Here is a 12518-nt window from a genome sequence, read left to right as displayed (position 1 = left end):
TTGTAATATTAATCGTACTAGGCACAGCACGTCAAAAGAATTGTAATCAGACAGGCAAACTAGTGACATGGGGAGATGCAGGTCTCCAGCGCCAGCCTTTCTGGCAGAGCCCAGAGAGCTTGAGAGCACCAGAACAAACAGCATAAAATTTGATGCAGTATTGGCTTTAATCCTGAAAATTTATACCACTGTTTTAATGCAATGCAAAGCACTTTCTCACTAGGTAGACTTTAAGAACCTATCAGATCTGGTACAGACAGTCTAAGCTGTGTATATATTTGTTTTCTACAGAGGGTGTAACAGACAATACCTGAGATCTGAAGAACACTTTTCCAAACAATAAATAATCAATATCTAGCATTCAGCAACATCCGGCATTGCCACTTTCTGAAGATTAGTTTTCTCTAATGACAACTAATGCCATGGAATTGGCAGATTGTACTGTTAGTGCCTTTACCAAGGCAGAAAATGTAACTTGGTTCTTCTCACATGACCGTCCTTTGAGCTTTCAGCACCTCACCCAGAGTTTGGCATCAGTTCAACCGGACATGGAGCATTAGAAAGGTGTCCAGCCAGATAGGCTATCTGGGAGCAAATGCTTGGGGAGATGCTTTATGCTAAAACAGGCACAGGTTCTAACTGCCTGTGCTGCCAGCAGGCTGAGGGGCCTGAACCCCGCGGCGCCGCGAGGCCGGGAACGGCCCTGCGCACCGCGAGGCCCGGGGCGGCCTGACCGCTGCGCTGCTGCTGCCCTCTGGGGAAGCAGCTCCCACACGCGGCTCCGGACGGCCCCTCACAAAAATTCAGTCTCTCTCCCTATCACACCAGATGTTGGAAATATTAATTTCCCTAAGAAATAAAGAACTCATAACTAGGAACCCCCTAGGGAGATACTGTACTCTAGGCAGTACATTCTCCTGATTAATGTTAATTTGGCCTCAAGGGCGAACCAAAAGCTCCTCTTTTTTTTCTCTCTAGGCTAAAACAGCCTCTAGATTGACCGTGACCAACTTCTCCCTCTCGCCGTGTGTGTTGCCAAGTATGCCACATCTGGCTGCCTTCTGATGTTCCTAATAGCCCTGAATACCCGCTGCAGATACGTACTCACAGGCACCATTTCCAGTTTATTCCCATTAATTTTATAACCAAATGCATTATTTAGACTCGAGAGATTAGGAGTAGATTTTACCATCTGGAATTAAAGACTAGAGCAGTCGATGCACGGACATTGTGCATCGTCCAGGGCCTGCCACAAGGCCGCACCGACACCCAGCCCCTGCAGTTAGGCAATTTAAGGGGCCTCAGACTAGGCTACGTAGCAAAGATTAAAGGGGTAACACTGTCTTACACATCTGCAAAATGGAAAGCGAAGTGATGGTAGCCACAGCGGGGCTCCAGATAGATACACTCTCCCGAGAGACAAATTTCACTACCAAAGTCAGATTCAATGTACTTCAATGTACATAGGTACAGAGAAAGGTGTCAGAAAGATGTTTCTTTGTCTCTCTTGAGGCTACAATGTCATCAGAGCACTTGGAAAAGTAAAATCCTTTCCTTGTCTGTGAGTTAAAACAATGGCCCAGCTGTTTTTTAATAGCTTTAATGTCTTTAACTGCCCCAGTGCCTCAGTCCTTTATGGGGTTTACCTGCCTGCAGAGCTTCCTTCAAAGCATGCAGGAGCAATGCTCCTTTGTTTAAAGTATTTGAAAACTTTTCAGCAGAATTCAGTGTTAACCTGCTGATACAAATCACACGTGTTTATGTTGGAGCAGACAGGTCAGAGAAATGTGCCTTACACCTGACGTGAAAGGTGACAAGATTTATGGCACGGCTTTAGGGGAATATTCATCTTAGTGTTGGACCAGACTCTTGGAAAATTCTATGTGCTGCTGCAGAGCTTTCCTCCCTTCAGTTTAGGTAGCCTTTAGCTATTCTGGGCCCAGGGCATGGCAGACTTTGAAGCAACAGATACAAAGATTTAAATTTATTAGAAATTCAGCACAGGCGGGCAGGTTAAGCTGTCCCGCACTGTGTGTGTGGCTGAGAAGATACAACTCAATGCTAAAATATCTGAAGGCTTAATGTGCAAGTGTAAAAACTGTAAGTGGTGACAAACGTATGTATGACTGATGCCATTCAGCAATCTTGAGACAACCCCTTTCTCCCACCAAGGAGAGAAGCTAAAACAACTGATGCATTTTCAATAGGAAAATATCCAGGGATGTGCTTAAAAGTACATTGCGTACAGTCAGCTGAATTTTAGCTCAAAAGCATCTGTTTAAAAGAGGTTAACAGCTGTGTCCCCAACTACTAGTTAAATGTTTTACAAAACATGCAAATGAGATACTTTGTATGAAAATGTGCTCATTATGGAATTCAGAACCATATACTTAATCATTTGGAAACTAGACATAGCACATAATATTTCCCAACATGAATTCCATTTTAAGAATATAGAACTTGAGAGTCATTCCTTTCCTAACAGTAAAGAAAATTAATTTCTAACTTTAGCCATTACACCAACGAGAGGTATCGAAACTGCTTGTTAACTCATTAATCTAAATGGAGGGGCCCAGGAGCAAAGTCCCTGTTCGGAAGGGCCGGTCTGCCCTCCCGGTACCTGCACCCGCCAGCGCTGGTTTCGCTGCCCGCGCAGCAGCACGGCCCACGCTGCCGCAGCTGCCCTTTACGAACTGAGGGGCATGAAGGGAAGGAAGGAGCTGCTAACCGGGTAGCACCTTTCTGAGAACACACCACGCTCCTGGGGCACGTGCACTTTAACGCCCGACAGCTGCTCCAGGCAAAGCGACCGCCCTGCGCCTCTCCGTGAAGCGTGTCGGAGCGCTCAGCAGGACGTCCCGCATGAACGTGGGACGAGTAACTCAGAGCATCAGCAAAAAATACAGTGATACAAAGACCCCAGGAGCACAGCACACAAGAGCTCCTTTTGCTAGTGCAATACATCCACCAATATTGAGTGGTATCTCCAAACTGTAAATGAATACTGGTGCATACTAGACAGGGAGCATACTTGCATATATCTAAGCTAGTAGGTAAATAATATTATATTATATACCAACATATTACAATATTAATATCACTTAGTCTTACAACATTAATATCACTTAATCTACTGGTTAAATAAAGTTACAGACTTAAAACAGACTTAAAACTTATTTTCATGGCTATGTGGCATATTCTTATCTGGTATCAGAGGTAATCTCGGAATTATTGTGAAAGCTCAGCAAACTCTTATGCAAACTGTGACTGTGGAAGTGCAGAACTACCCTAAACACCAAACTCCTGTTGCAATAGTCCAGCTTTCAAAGAACACTGCCTTATTTTTATGTATTAACTTTTTTTCCTGCTTTGCTTGAAAGCAATACTATAACTGTTGCTGCAAGTGTCAGAAATTAAAGGAAGAAAAAACATATGCATTGCCACTGCATTGTATACAGTCAGATTCACTGCCTATAGAGAACTTCTTTGTGAGAGACAAACATAGGCGTAAAGTAAAAACTGAAAAAAAGAAGAAAAAATAGAGACTTATATAATTGAGACTTTGCTCAATAGAAACATAGAGATCAGAAGTATTTCAAGACAGCTGTACTCCCTGAATTACTTAATTCATTTTTGAATAACCATAATTCCATTTGTAATCTGCTAATAATTGTATTAAATAATATTCTCATTAAAACAATTTCAGATTTTTTTTCAGTTGAGATGAAATTTAAAGCAAGACGAAAACAAAATAAGGGCATTCAGGTTCAGGTATTTAATTAGCTTCCAATAAGCTGATGTGTTTATGGCTAAATCTGTCCAGCTGTATCAAAGTTTCTCTGGAAATATTATACCGCAGGGTGCATTCATGCAGAATAAAGATCCTTTTCCTTTCACTGTTGGGGCAGTTCAGTGTCAACTGAAACTGGTTTTGAAGAGCAGACAACCCGATTAATCCCAGCTACTTTAATCTGGTGATTGATGAAAAGATTCAAAAAAAAAAAAAAAAAAAAAGAGATGGCTGTTACTCCATCAAACGAATTTCAACAGATCTCTGTACGGACAGCAAGGAAGCCAATACCTTCATGCAACAAAAGATAATTTTTGTATATGTCTAGTAGACATCAAACGTGCCAGCAATGCTGCCACTGCCATTTCTGCCCCCCAGGCTGGTGAAAAACCAAAGAACAAGAGCTGGACCTATTCTTTGCAGGCACTGCTGCTGCATGGTTGGTTTATAAACTGTGCCTAAGTTTGCTATCAAATGCTTCCCCCATCAGCAGTTTCTGCCCCTTGCCTGATTATCAGTTTTCAGGGTAAGACTGGAAGCAAATTTGTGGTGAGAAAAATATCCTCGAAGAACCTTGTCCAATTCAAGCATGCAATGGAAGCTGTGCTGCTGCTACAGCCAACCTGTCTTGGAGTCATAGACCGAGTGAATCCATCTTTTCCCCTAGCCCCTGATTTATCAGCTTCTTCTGAGGCGTTTTCAGGACTCTGAGAGCCCCCCTGTCCATTTTCCAGTCTCTACACTGTGGACCTGTTGGGCAAAGCCTGAAGGAGAAGTGGGAGGCGTCAGAGGCTGCCTAAAGGAGAGGGGAGGTTGCACTGGTGCCACCTGGGGAGATGCAGCCAGAAGAGAGAAGGATTTACTTGCTGCTTTCCTCATGGACACACACCTGCCACCCGAAGCTTTGGATGCAACTGGAATTTGTAATCTGTGGATCCTCCTTCTTTGGGTCTGGATTTAAGCCCTTTCTTTTCGGTAGCGGGCCCAGCATTTGTCACCTCAGAAACAGTGAGGACACTGCAAAACCACTCAAACTAAGCTGATACCGACTGTAGCAGCTACTGTCTTCGCACCACGGGCTTAGGAAAGTTTTATTTTGAAAAGTGTCTTTTCTCATGTGGCAATACAGTGTTCCTCCTGAACTTTTCATAAATAAGAGAGTTTATATATATATATTTTTGAAATAGAGACATACAGGGAGTAAATAATGAAGTGACTAAACAGTAATAAAAGCCATTAATTGCACATATTTCATCAGGAGATTCAGAAGTTTAGAACATTTTTCTTTTTCCGTTAAAAAGGAGAGTTGACAAATCGGATGCTTTCATTTAATTGAACCACTAACACTGATATTTATATCCATCTAAAAGCTCTGAAAAAAATAACAAAGTTCACAGAAAATATGCCAGTGTCTTTCAAAAGAAAATGCCAAGTGCATGACTGTTCCATACCTGGAATATTGTCTCACTTCCATCTGTTTTCAAATCATCTTGCTTTCCAATGATTCTCTGCAGCTGTATTTGTTCAAACATGACAAAAGAAGAAAATTATAAGCTTGCATTTACAAGAGTCTCCTTTTTCAGAAACTTGCATTATTTTCACCTTTTCTTAATTAATACCTCAATGTGTATTTGCAAGTTCTTCTAGTCATGACAAAGTATTTGCATACTTAAGGACATTTTTCTATTTGAAGCACACTTTTCGTTAGAAATGTCTTATCTCATGTGGTTAGTTCAGTTGTGCACAGCATATCAAATGGGCTCTCTCTTGGCTACCCAATGCTTGTTCTATTTTTAGAATAGATTCTCTTCTATTAGATTTGCTCTTAGCATTCAGTGCATGAGATCTTGAAATTCAGGGATATTTTATCTAGGAACATTAGGGGAATAACATAGTTACTCTGTGATTTTCATATTGTCCTCCTTGACACCTTTACCTGATTATGTAAAGGGCAAGACCTGCTGAACATGAAAAACATGCCTGTTTAGAGCTGGTACTACATAATTTTTTTTAGAAATTGTTATTTAATCAAGTAAGCAAACATTTTTAGAACTGTCATGAGGTGGAATATTCCCTCCAGTGCACAATTAACTAATCTTGAATGAGACAGCTAACAAGATTTTAAGAATTATTGAAATGGCTCAGATATTTAAAGGTAAACTTCCACTCTCCAAAATTAGGCTTTGAAGAAATATTGAGAGTGCACTGATTTTTAGCTTATTATGAGCATCTTAAGTATATCTTTGTGAAACACTGCATGCTACAAGCTTTCTTGATGACTGTATTTTAGCTTGAGAAGTCAACACTGGCAGAAGGATGAGTAATGTTAACATAGCACGAGGTTTACCTACCTGCCACAGACATTTCTATGACTCCTCAAATGGACAGCAAAAAATGAAAGAACAAGGGACTTTTAGTATATTTTAGGTACAGATATGGACCTAAACACAGTTTTCTGGATTTGAAAGCTTTAGGAAAGAGACTTTCAAAGCTCAAGTTTTGTGAAGCTGCTGGTTTGCTCCTCAAACATTTTTGACTAATTTCTCACTCTCTCTATGGGAAAAAAATATCCATGACCAAATTGACATGGCAGTTTTTTTTTCTCCCCAGACCTCTTTCTTAGGTCTTCTTCTTTGTCACATTGTTAAGAGAAGCCAATATGGGCTTGTAAGTAGTGGGTAGGAAAGAACTCTGTTTACTATTCCTGTTGCCCCAGGTCTTCACTCAGCCTTCACAGACTAATTGACCTGACTTTTTTTTTATTTTAAACAACAGCAAAAAAAACAGTCTGCTTTAGTTCTCCACAACATTTTTTTTTGCCTTTGTCAAGGCATGCTATTTAAAAAAGTATTTATCAAAAAATCAGTCTAAATCTGCCACCAAACAATTAAACAGTACTAGTACTTACCTGGAAAATCCATCTTTTGCTCACACATAAGAAATACAGCTGCAAATACTTTCCAAACATTTTTTTTCTTATTGAAAAGACAAAATACGATTTTTCTCTTGGATTTTATTTTTAAAGTACCCTTTACAAAATCTGCAGAGAATATTAAAGGACACACACGCAGTATAATTTTTCTTCTAAGTGTTCTGGAAGATTTAACTTATTGTTTTCTTAGACTGCATGTAAATCCTTACGATTCTTGAAAGAACTCCTTGGGAAAAAAATGATGATAATTTCCAGCAGTTTTAATATATTTTTCCAGCACAATGAAGCAATTGCTCATGGGGGGATAAGAATTCTGCCCTCCAGCAAATGACTCCATATTTAACAGCTCCACGATTCCTTTCATCACCTAGCAGCACTTATCTGTGTTTAATATTTAGATCTGTTCATCACTGTAATATACGAACAGCTAATTGAAAGAGAATGAGGTATTTTATACATAACTCCATAACCGATGCCTCTATACCAGAGAAGCATGGTAAGTAGTAATCTTCTCAGAAGGATACAGGAGTTAGAGGAGAGGAAATGTCTTAGGATGACAAAAAAGAAGTTTTTTCATCTTTCAGTTGTTTACAGGAACCCAGTGCCCGTGGAGGCCGTGGGAGTCTGCAGGTGCTCTGCACCTCCAGGGCTGCTCACCAGAGCTCCCAGTGCTAGTGCAGTCTTAGATGAACCTCCACAATTTCTTTTTCTTGTGTTATCTGCTGTACAACTGTACAAAGACAGTCTATTAAAAGAGATAAAATCAAACAAGTTTTTTTTAATGTGCCATCAGAGCTAACCTATCTCCAATCCCAACAGTTTGCTGCAGTTGTTAATTTTCCTTAGGAGCCTTTCTTTGGGATAGAGGTAGGGGAATTCCTTTTTTGTTGGGGATTTTTGCACCTTTGCCAGCCTTACTCTTGATGGTAGGTTTAATGTACAAGTGTTATTGGGTGCACTAGTGTCAGATTCCTCATCAAGGGATGTCTGGAAATTCCCCTTGCCAAGCTGCACGGAAGTGTCTAGGAAGCGCTGAGTTCACAGGGGCTTCTTACTGCCCTCCCAGAGATGCAGAGAAGGAGGCTCTGAGGAAGACCTCTCTGCAGCCTGGCAGTGCTGGCCACAGGCAACATCTGAACGTGCAACTTCGACCAAGGCTGCTTCATTTTGGAGCTGCCAGGCTGAACAAGAAATCACTGTAGATGTCCACCTCAAAGTAGAGATGGTTGGGATTCTGGGCCCTAACACTGAAATGAGGTGTGATGCTGCTTGTATTTTGGATATTTACCATTGGATGAAGGAGACAGTAAAAATAGACTAGCTTGAACACAAAGAGGTAGAAAGGACAGAAAACAAGAGAAGGCTGTGAAAGGATAGAACATTAACTCCTACTGGAAAAGAGGGAAATGTACCCAGAAATGAGAAGACTATGAAGGATAGGAGAATACCTTATGTAAAACACAGAGTTGCATTCAAGATCTCTGTTTTTCATGTTAGCAGACAGCAGTGAAGCTACTTCTGACATACAGAATTTAAAAACGATGGCCATTTGGCAAAGAGACAAAATTCTTACTTCAGAGAATTTAGTCTAGCTGATTTTCTAATCAGTAGATAATGGCCCACATGGAGGGAGGAGGAGTGACAAAGCAAGAGAATAAAAACACTGAAATTTCTTTTTGTATCCCCTCCTACTTATATTAGTTGCCTCTGCTTCTTGCATCATTTTTTTTACAGTATCCTTTCCCTGCACTAATTTTCCTAATATTATTGTCAAATATTGGACAGAAATAATTAATATTATCATTGATACTGCTCTGCTAACTTTCTGCATGCTCTATATTGTCCTCTTTTCCCTGTATTTTTATTAAGCAGATTTTCATGACTTTTTTTTTGAGGGTATGAGTTATGGAAGGTATTATTTTCAAGTACCAGCACATTTAAAAGTTCACCTGAATCAGATGATGTTTCATTGCATGAAAACATAGTAACTAATTCAAAAGTCTGTAAGTCATCCATGACTTGCCAATATTTATTGCACTTTTCATCAGTGCAACAATATTATTGGAAGTAGTGGGTTAACCATTTAAAGTACATTTACCTGATATTTTCCTACAGCTACTCCAGGATTCTTCAAACAAATAGGGACATTAGCAATGAGTAAAGAGATTTCACTTCAACAAGATAACAGAATTTTGCCCTGACATGGGAAAATAAAATACTAATTGTACCACATTATGGTTTGTCTAATAGAGCCTCTAATGAGTCTGTTTCAATGATCTTCAACAAATCATCAAATACTTCCATATCTAAATACATTTCCTTTTTAAAAGATTAAAAAGGCACCCTTATTTCTTCTTTGTAAGAACAGGATCCATTAGCTCTGGTGAAATACCAGAAGTGAAGTCCCACAAGGCACAAGCCCCACTTGTGCCTAGTTTTGCTATGAAGTATAAAGCCCTGCTGAAGTAGGGTAAGCAGGAGACTTTGCTGAAGATCTCAAGTTTTATGGCAAATTAGTCTTGCCCGAGATATCCTTCTTTAAAGCCTTTTTCACAAACTGATAGTTAAAGACTAGACGCTAAGTTATGAAACAATTTCTAGCATTTGTTTTGAACAAGGACAAGAGGAAGCCTGCTGGGCCAAGACATTCCTGCTGGATTTCATTAAGCACACAAGCTCATCTCCCAAGTGGTGGGAAAAACTTCTCCCAGATGATCTGGAATCAGGTAAAATTACGCAATTAAATGGAGCTGGGTCAAGACAACAATGAATATTTTCTCTTTCACAACATTACAGAAACTGCATTAAATGTGATCCATCTTCCTGAAAAATCAATTCAAAACAGCCACATTCCAAGGTATCTTCCAAAACACATTCTCTTAGCCATTAATTGAAAAAGAGAAGATACTATAGCAGCTGGCTGAGCGCGTGCGATACTGCGCAGAGCCCACCCGCCGCGTCAGGGCCGACCCCGTCCCTGCGGGCTGGCGCTCTCGAGCACCAGGACCAACTGCAAACCCTGGAGATCTGCCCGGCTGCCCTCGCCAGGGGCGCCAACGGCCCCCAGACATGGCACGGGGCAGCCAGACCATCTACTGGCGTATTGACTACACGGCAACTTCCTACGACGCATTACCTAGCCACACCACGCGAAGGCTTAGAGAAACACACACACAGCTCTTTCCAGATTCCTCCATTCCAAAAGCTTTATTTTTAAACGTAACTTTGAAAAAAGAAGTTGTGCTTTAAAACAGTCACCTATCATAAAAGTTAAACAGTCATCTCATGACATTCTCAAACTCTGTGGGATTTACTTGAATTTAATATCTCTCTTGAGTTGGGATTAAGATTTGTAAGTTTTTTTTTACTAATCTATTTCAGTTAATTAATGCAAAGGACATGCAGATAAAGTAGCAATCTACTGAACAAGAATAATTTTCTTTTAATTTGATTGCCCCTACAGGGCAAAATCCAGGGCAAAATCTGTATTTTTCCCTCCATTTATGATGACTTTCTGTTGTTATTATTGGTTAATTGAAGTGGGCAGTGAATATGATGTTTCAGATCAACTATATGGTTGTAACACATATTTCAATGATGAGCGACATCACCAGTGATGATGTTCTACTCTAATAACAATTCACTTCAGATGTAACAACTCAGAGATTAAAAAAAAGAGTAACAGCTGTAACTGATTTCTTCTTAATCAGCAGAATAATTAATACTTTAGTAGAGCAAATTCTGGGTGTACTTCATCTTGCAGCTCAATTAGAGGTTTCTGGGAACACTGTCTTGGGAAATGGTCTAATTTCAAGCATTGTTTTCAACAGGTATTACTAAAACTGAAAGCAATTTAAAAATATTTTAAAACACATTCAAGTATGAGTCATCACTTGTAATCTTGCTAAGACACAACACACTGAAAAAAAGGGCTATCAGTGCAAAAGACATCCTAACAACTACTGTGAGATTAATTCAGAGTTTAAGGCTACACAAGTAAATGTTTGGTAATTTTCTGAATCAGGCAGGTTATTTTTTTATAAAGATTTAGATTCTCCTGGCTGTCTAGAGCTGTTGCATCAACAACATTCTTTAACATGTCAGTGACAGAAGTAATCTGCACTATATGATGGTGATCCTTTTGGCTTCATATAAAATCCTTCCTCTATTCACTTCCAATATGAGTGAATGATGTGAATGAAGAGGGGAATCTATTAAAAAAAGCTTGTTAATTTTACTTTCTACTTTAGACATTAACATTTAGTAAATTGTTTCCTGCTAAATGCCAGCAAGTTTTATAAGATGTATTATTACTCCTACTCCATTCCAGATTTTTGAAGTAGGATTCCCTTTCATTTTTGGAAAATCTGTCTCTCTTCCCATATTTTATACAAAATACGGGAAAAGTATAATTCCTCTCTCCTTAAAGTACAGGTTAGTATTTACCCAGTGGAATAACAAAACAAAAGAAATCAGAACAAAAAAAAAAACTAATAAACTAATAAAAAATTAGAGATGGGTAAGTTTACAAAATATTTCAGAATATTTAGAAAATGCAAGACTATTTTGAATGATTACTTCAATTAGGTCAAGGGATTAAGGGAAGAACTCTTCTTGAGAACAGATTTCTGGCTGCAAATCAAAAGTAACATTTATAAAAGACAATTCAAGATAATGATTTCTATAGCAATGCTTCGTTAGCCACTTCTTTCCTGTCAAGCATTTTAGGAAGAATGTGACCACAGATTGCATGGGTATTGTTAAATGTGGATACTATCTGAATACTTTAAAAATTAATATACACATAAATACACATACCTTAAAAAATTCTTTCTTCTCAACTTGTTCATTGCCATCTACATCCAACATTTTAAAAGCAATCTTAAATCCAGTCTGTGGTTCTGCAATAAAATGCAAAAACATTTTACTGTGTGTACATGTGCACAAACACACTAGTACATAAATATTTCATATAAAAGGAATAGTGCCTAGGGATTCAGTTCTCCATGGTTATGCACATACATCATACTTCCAGTAAACCACACATTTTGGCACCTGGATGTATGTTATCCAGGTACCACACATAATTATAAGCAAACATGTAAAACATCTTTTTACTACTCCTTTAAGGGATATTTAATGCAAAGGCAAAACAGGAGATGTCAGCAGTGCCTAAACAGAGGGGTGGATGTAAATTTGATCTTAACTACCGTGAACATGTTGCCTGCATTACTGTCCTGGGCTTACATTCCCTGCAGATTTCTCCATCTCTGGATACTTTCAAAGTCTACCTCTGATAGGTAGATTAGACCTACATATCATCTGAGAAACCTGAAAAGTGCCATGAGAAAATGATATTTTTTTCCCAAATTGCTTAGAAGAGCTGGCACACTGCTCAGACACTCCTGCCATGCAGCACCACAGACTGATGTTTCCAGCCTTTGCTGCTCTGAAGAACAAGGATGGAGCTTGGAATGGCAGCCAGGTCTCCCACTGGGCTTTTGTTTGCTTCCCCTCCCTTCTTCCCTAAAAAACATACCCAAATGTTACCAAAAAGTGATCAATTATCCTTCCTGGCCTTTTTGTAAAATTACATATATGTGTGTGTGTGTGTGCGCGCGCGTGTGTATATGTGTTGTATAAATCTTCCCATGAAGCTGAATTTTTAGGCAGCTTCACAGTAGTTAACACTGCTTTTCCTTCAACATCTGGATGTCCCTTTTTGGTACAAGAGTATGATTAGTTCTGCATCTTGCAGGTGCCATAAGAAATAGCGTTTTTTGAGCTCCGCTCCAC

The 12518-nt window shown here is 39.4% G+C and overlaps 1 protein-coding gene across 1 annotated transcript in view; it reads right to left on the bottom strand.

Moving 5' to 3' along the window:
• The window catches only part of MICU2 (mitochondrial calcium uptake 2), a 136493-nt gene that overhangs the window by 15724 nt on the left and 108251 nt on the right, over positions 1-12518 (bottom strand). Inside the window, exons 6-7 of the mRNA XM_088522281.1 lie at positions 11541-11623; positions 5242-5304 (exon numbers count right to left, since the gene is read on the bottom strand). Coding sequence (XP_088378407.1) covers positions 5242-5304; positions 11541-11623 — 146 coding nt within the window. The remainder of the gene's footprint in view (positions 1-5241; positions 5305-11540; positions 11624-12518) is intronic.

This window comes from Tinamus guttatus, unplaced genomic scaffold (genome assembly GCF_059628265.1).
Source record: "Tinamus guttatus ecotype Peru unplaced genomic scaffold, ASM5962826v1 Tinamus_guttatus_pri_ptg000150l, whole genome shotgun sequence".
NCBI lineage: Eukaryota > Metazoa > Chordata > Aves > Tinamiformes > Tinamidae > Tinamus > Tinamus guttatus.
Note: the sequence above shows the minus strand (reverse complement) of the source record. Positions and strands in the feature narration are given on the sequence as shown.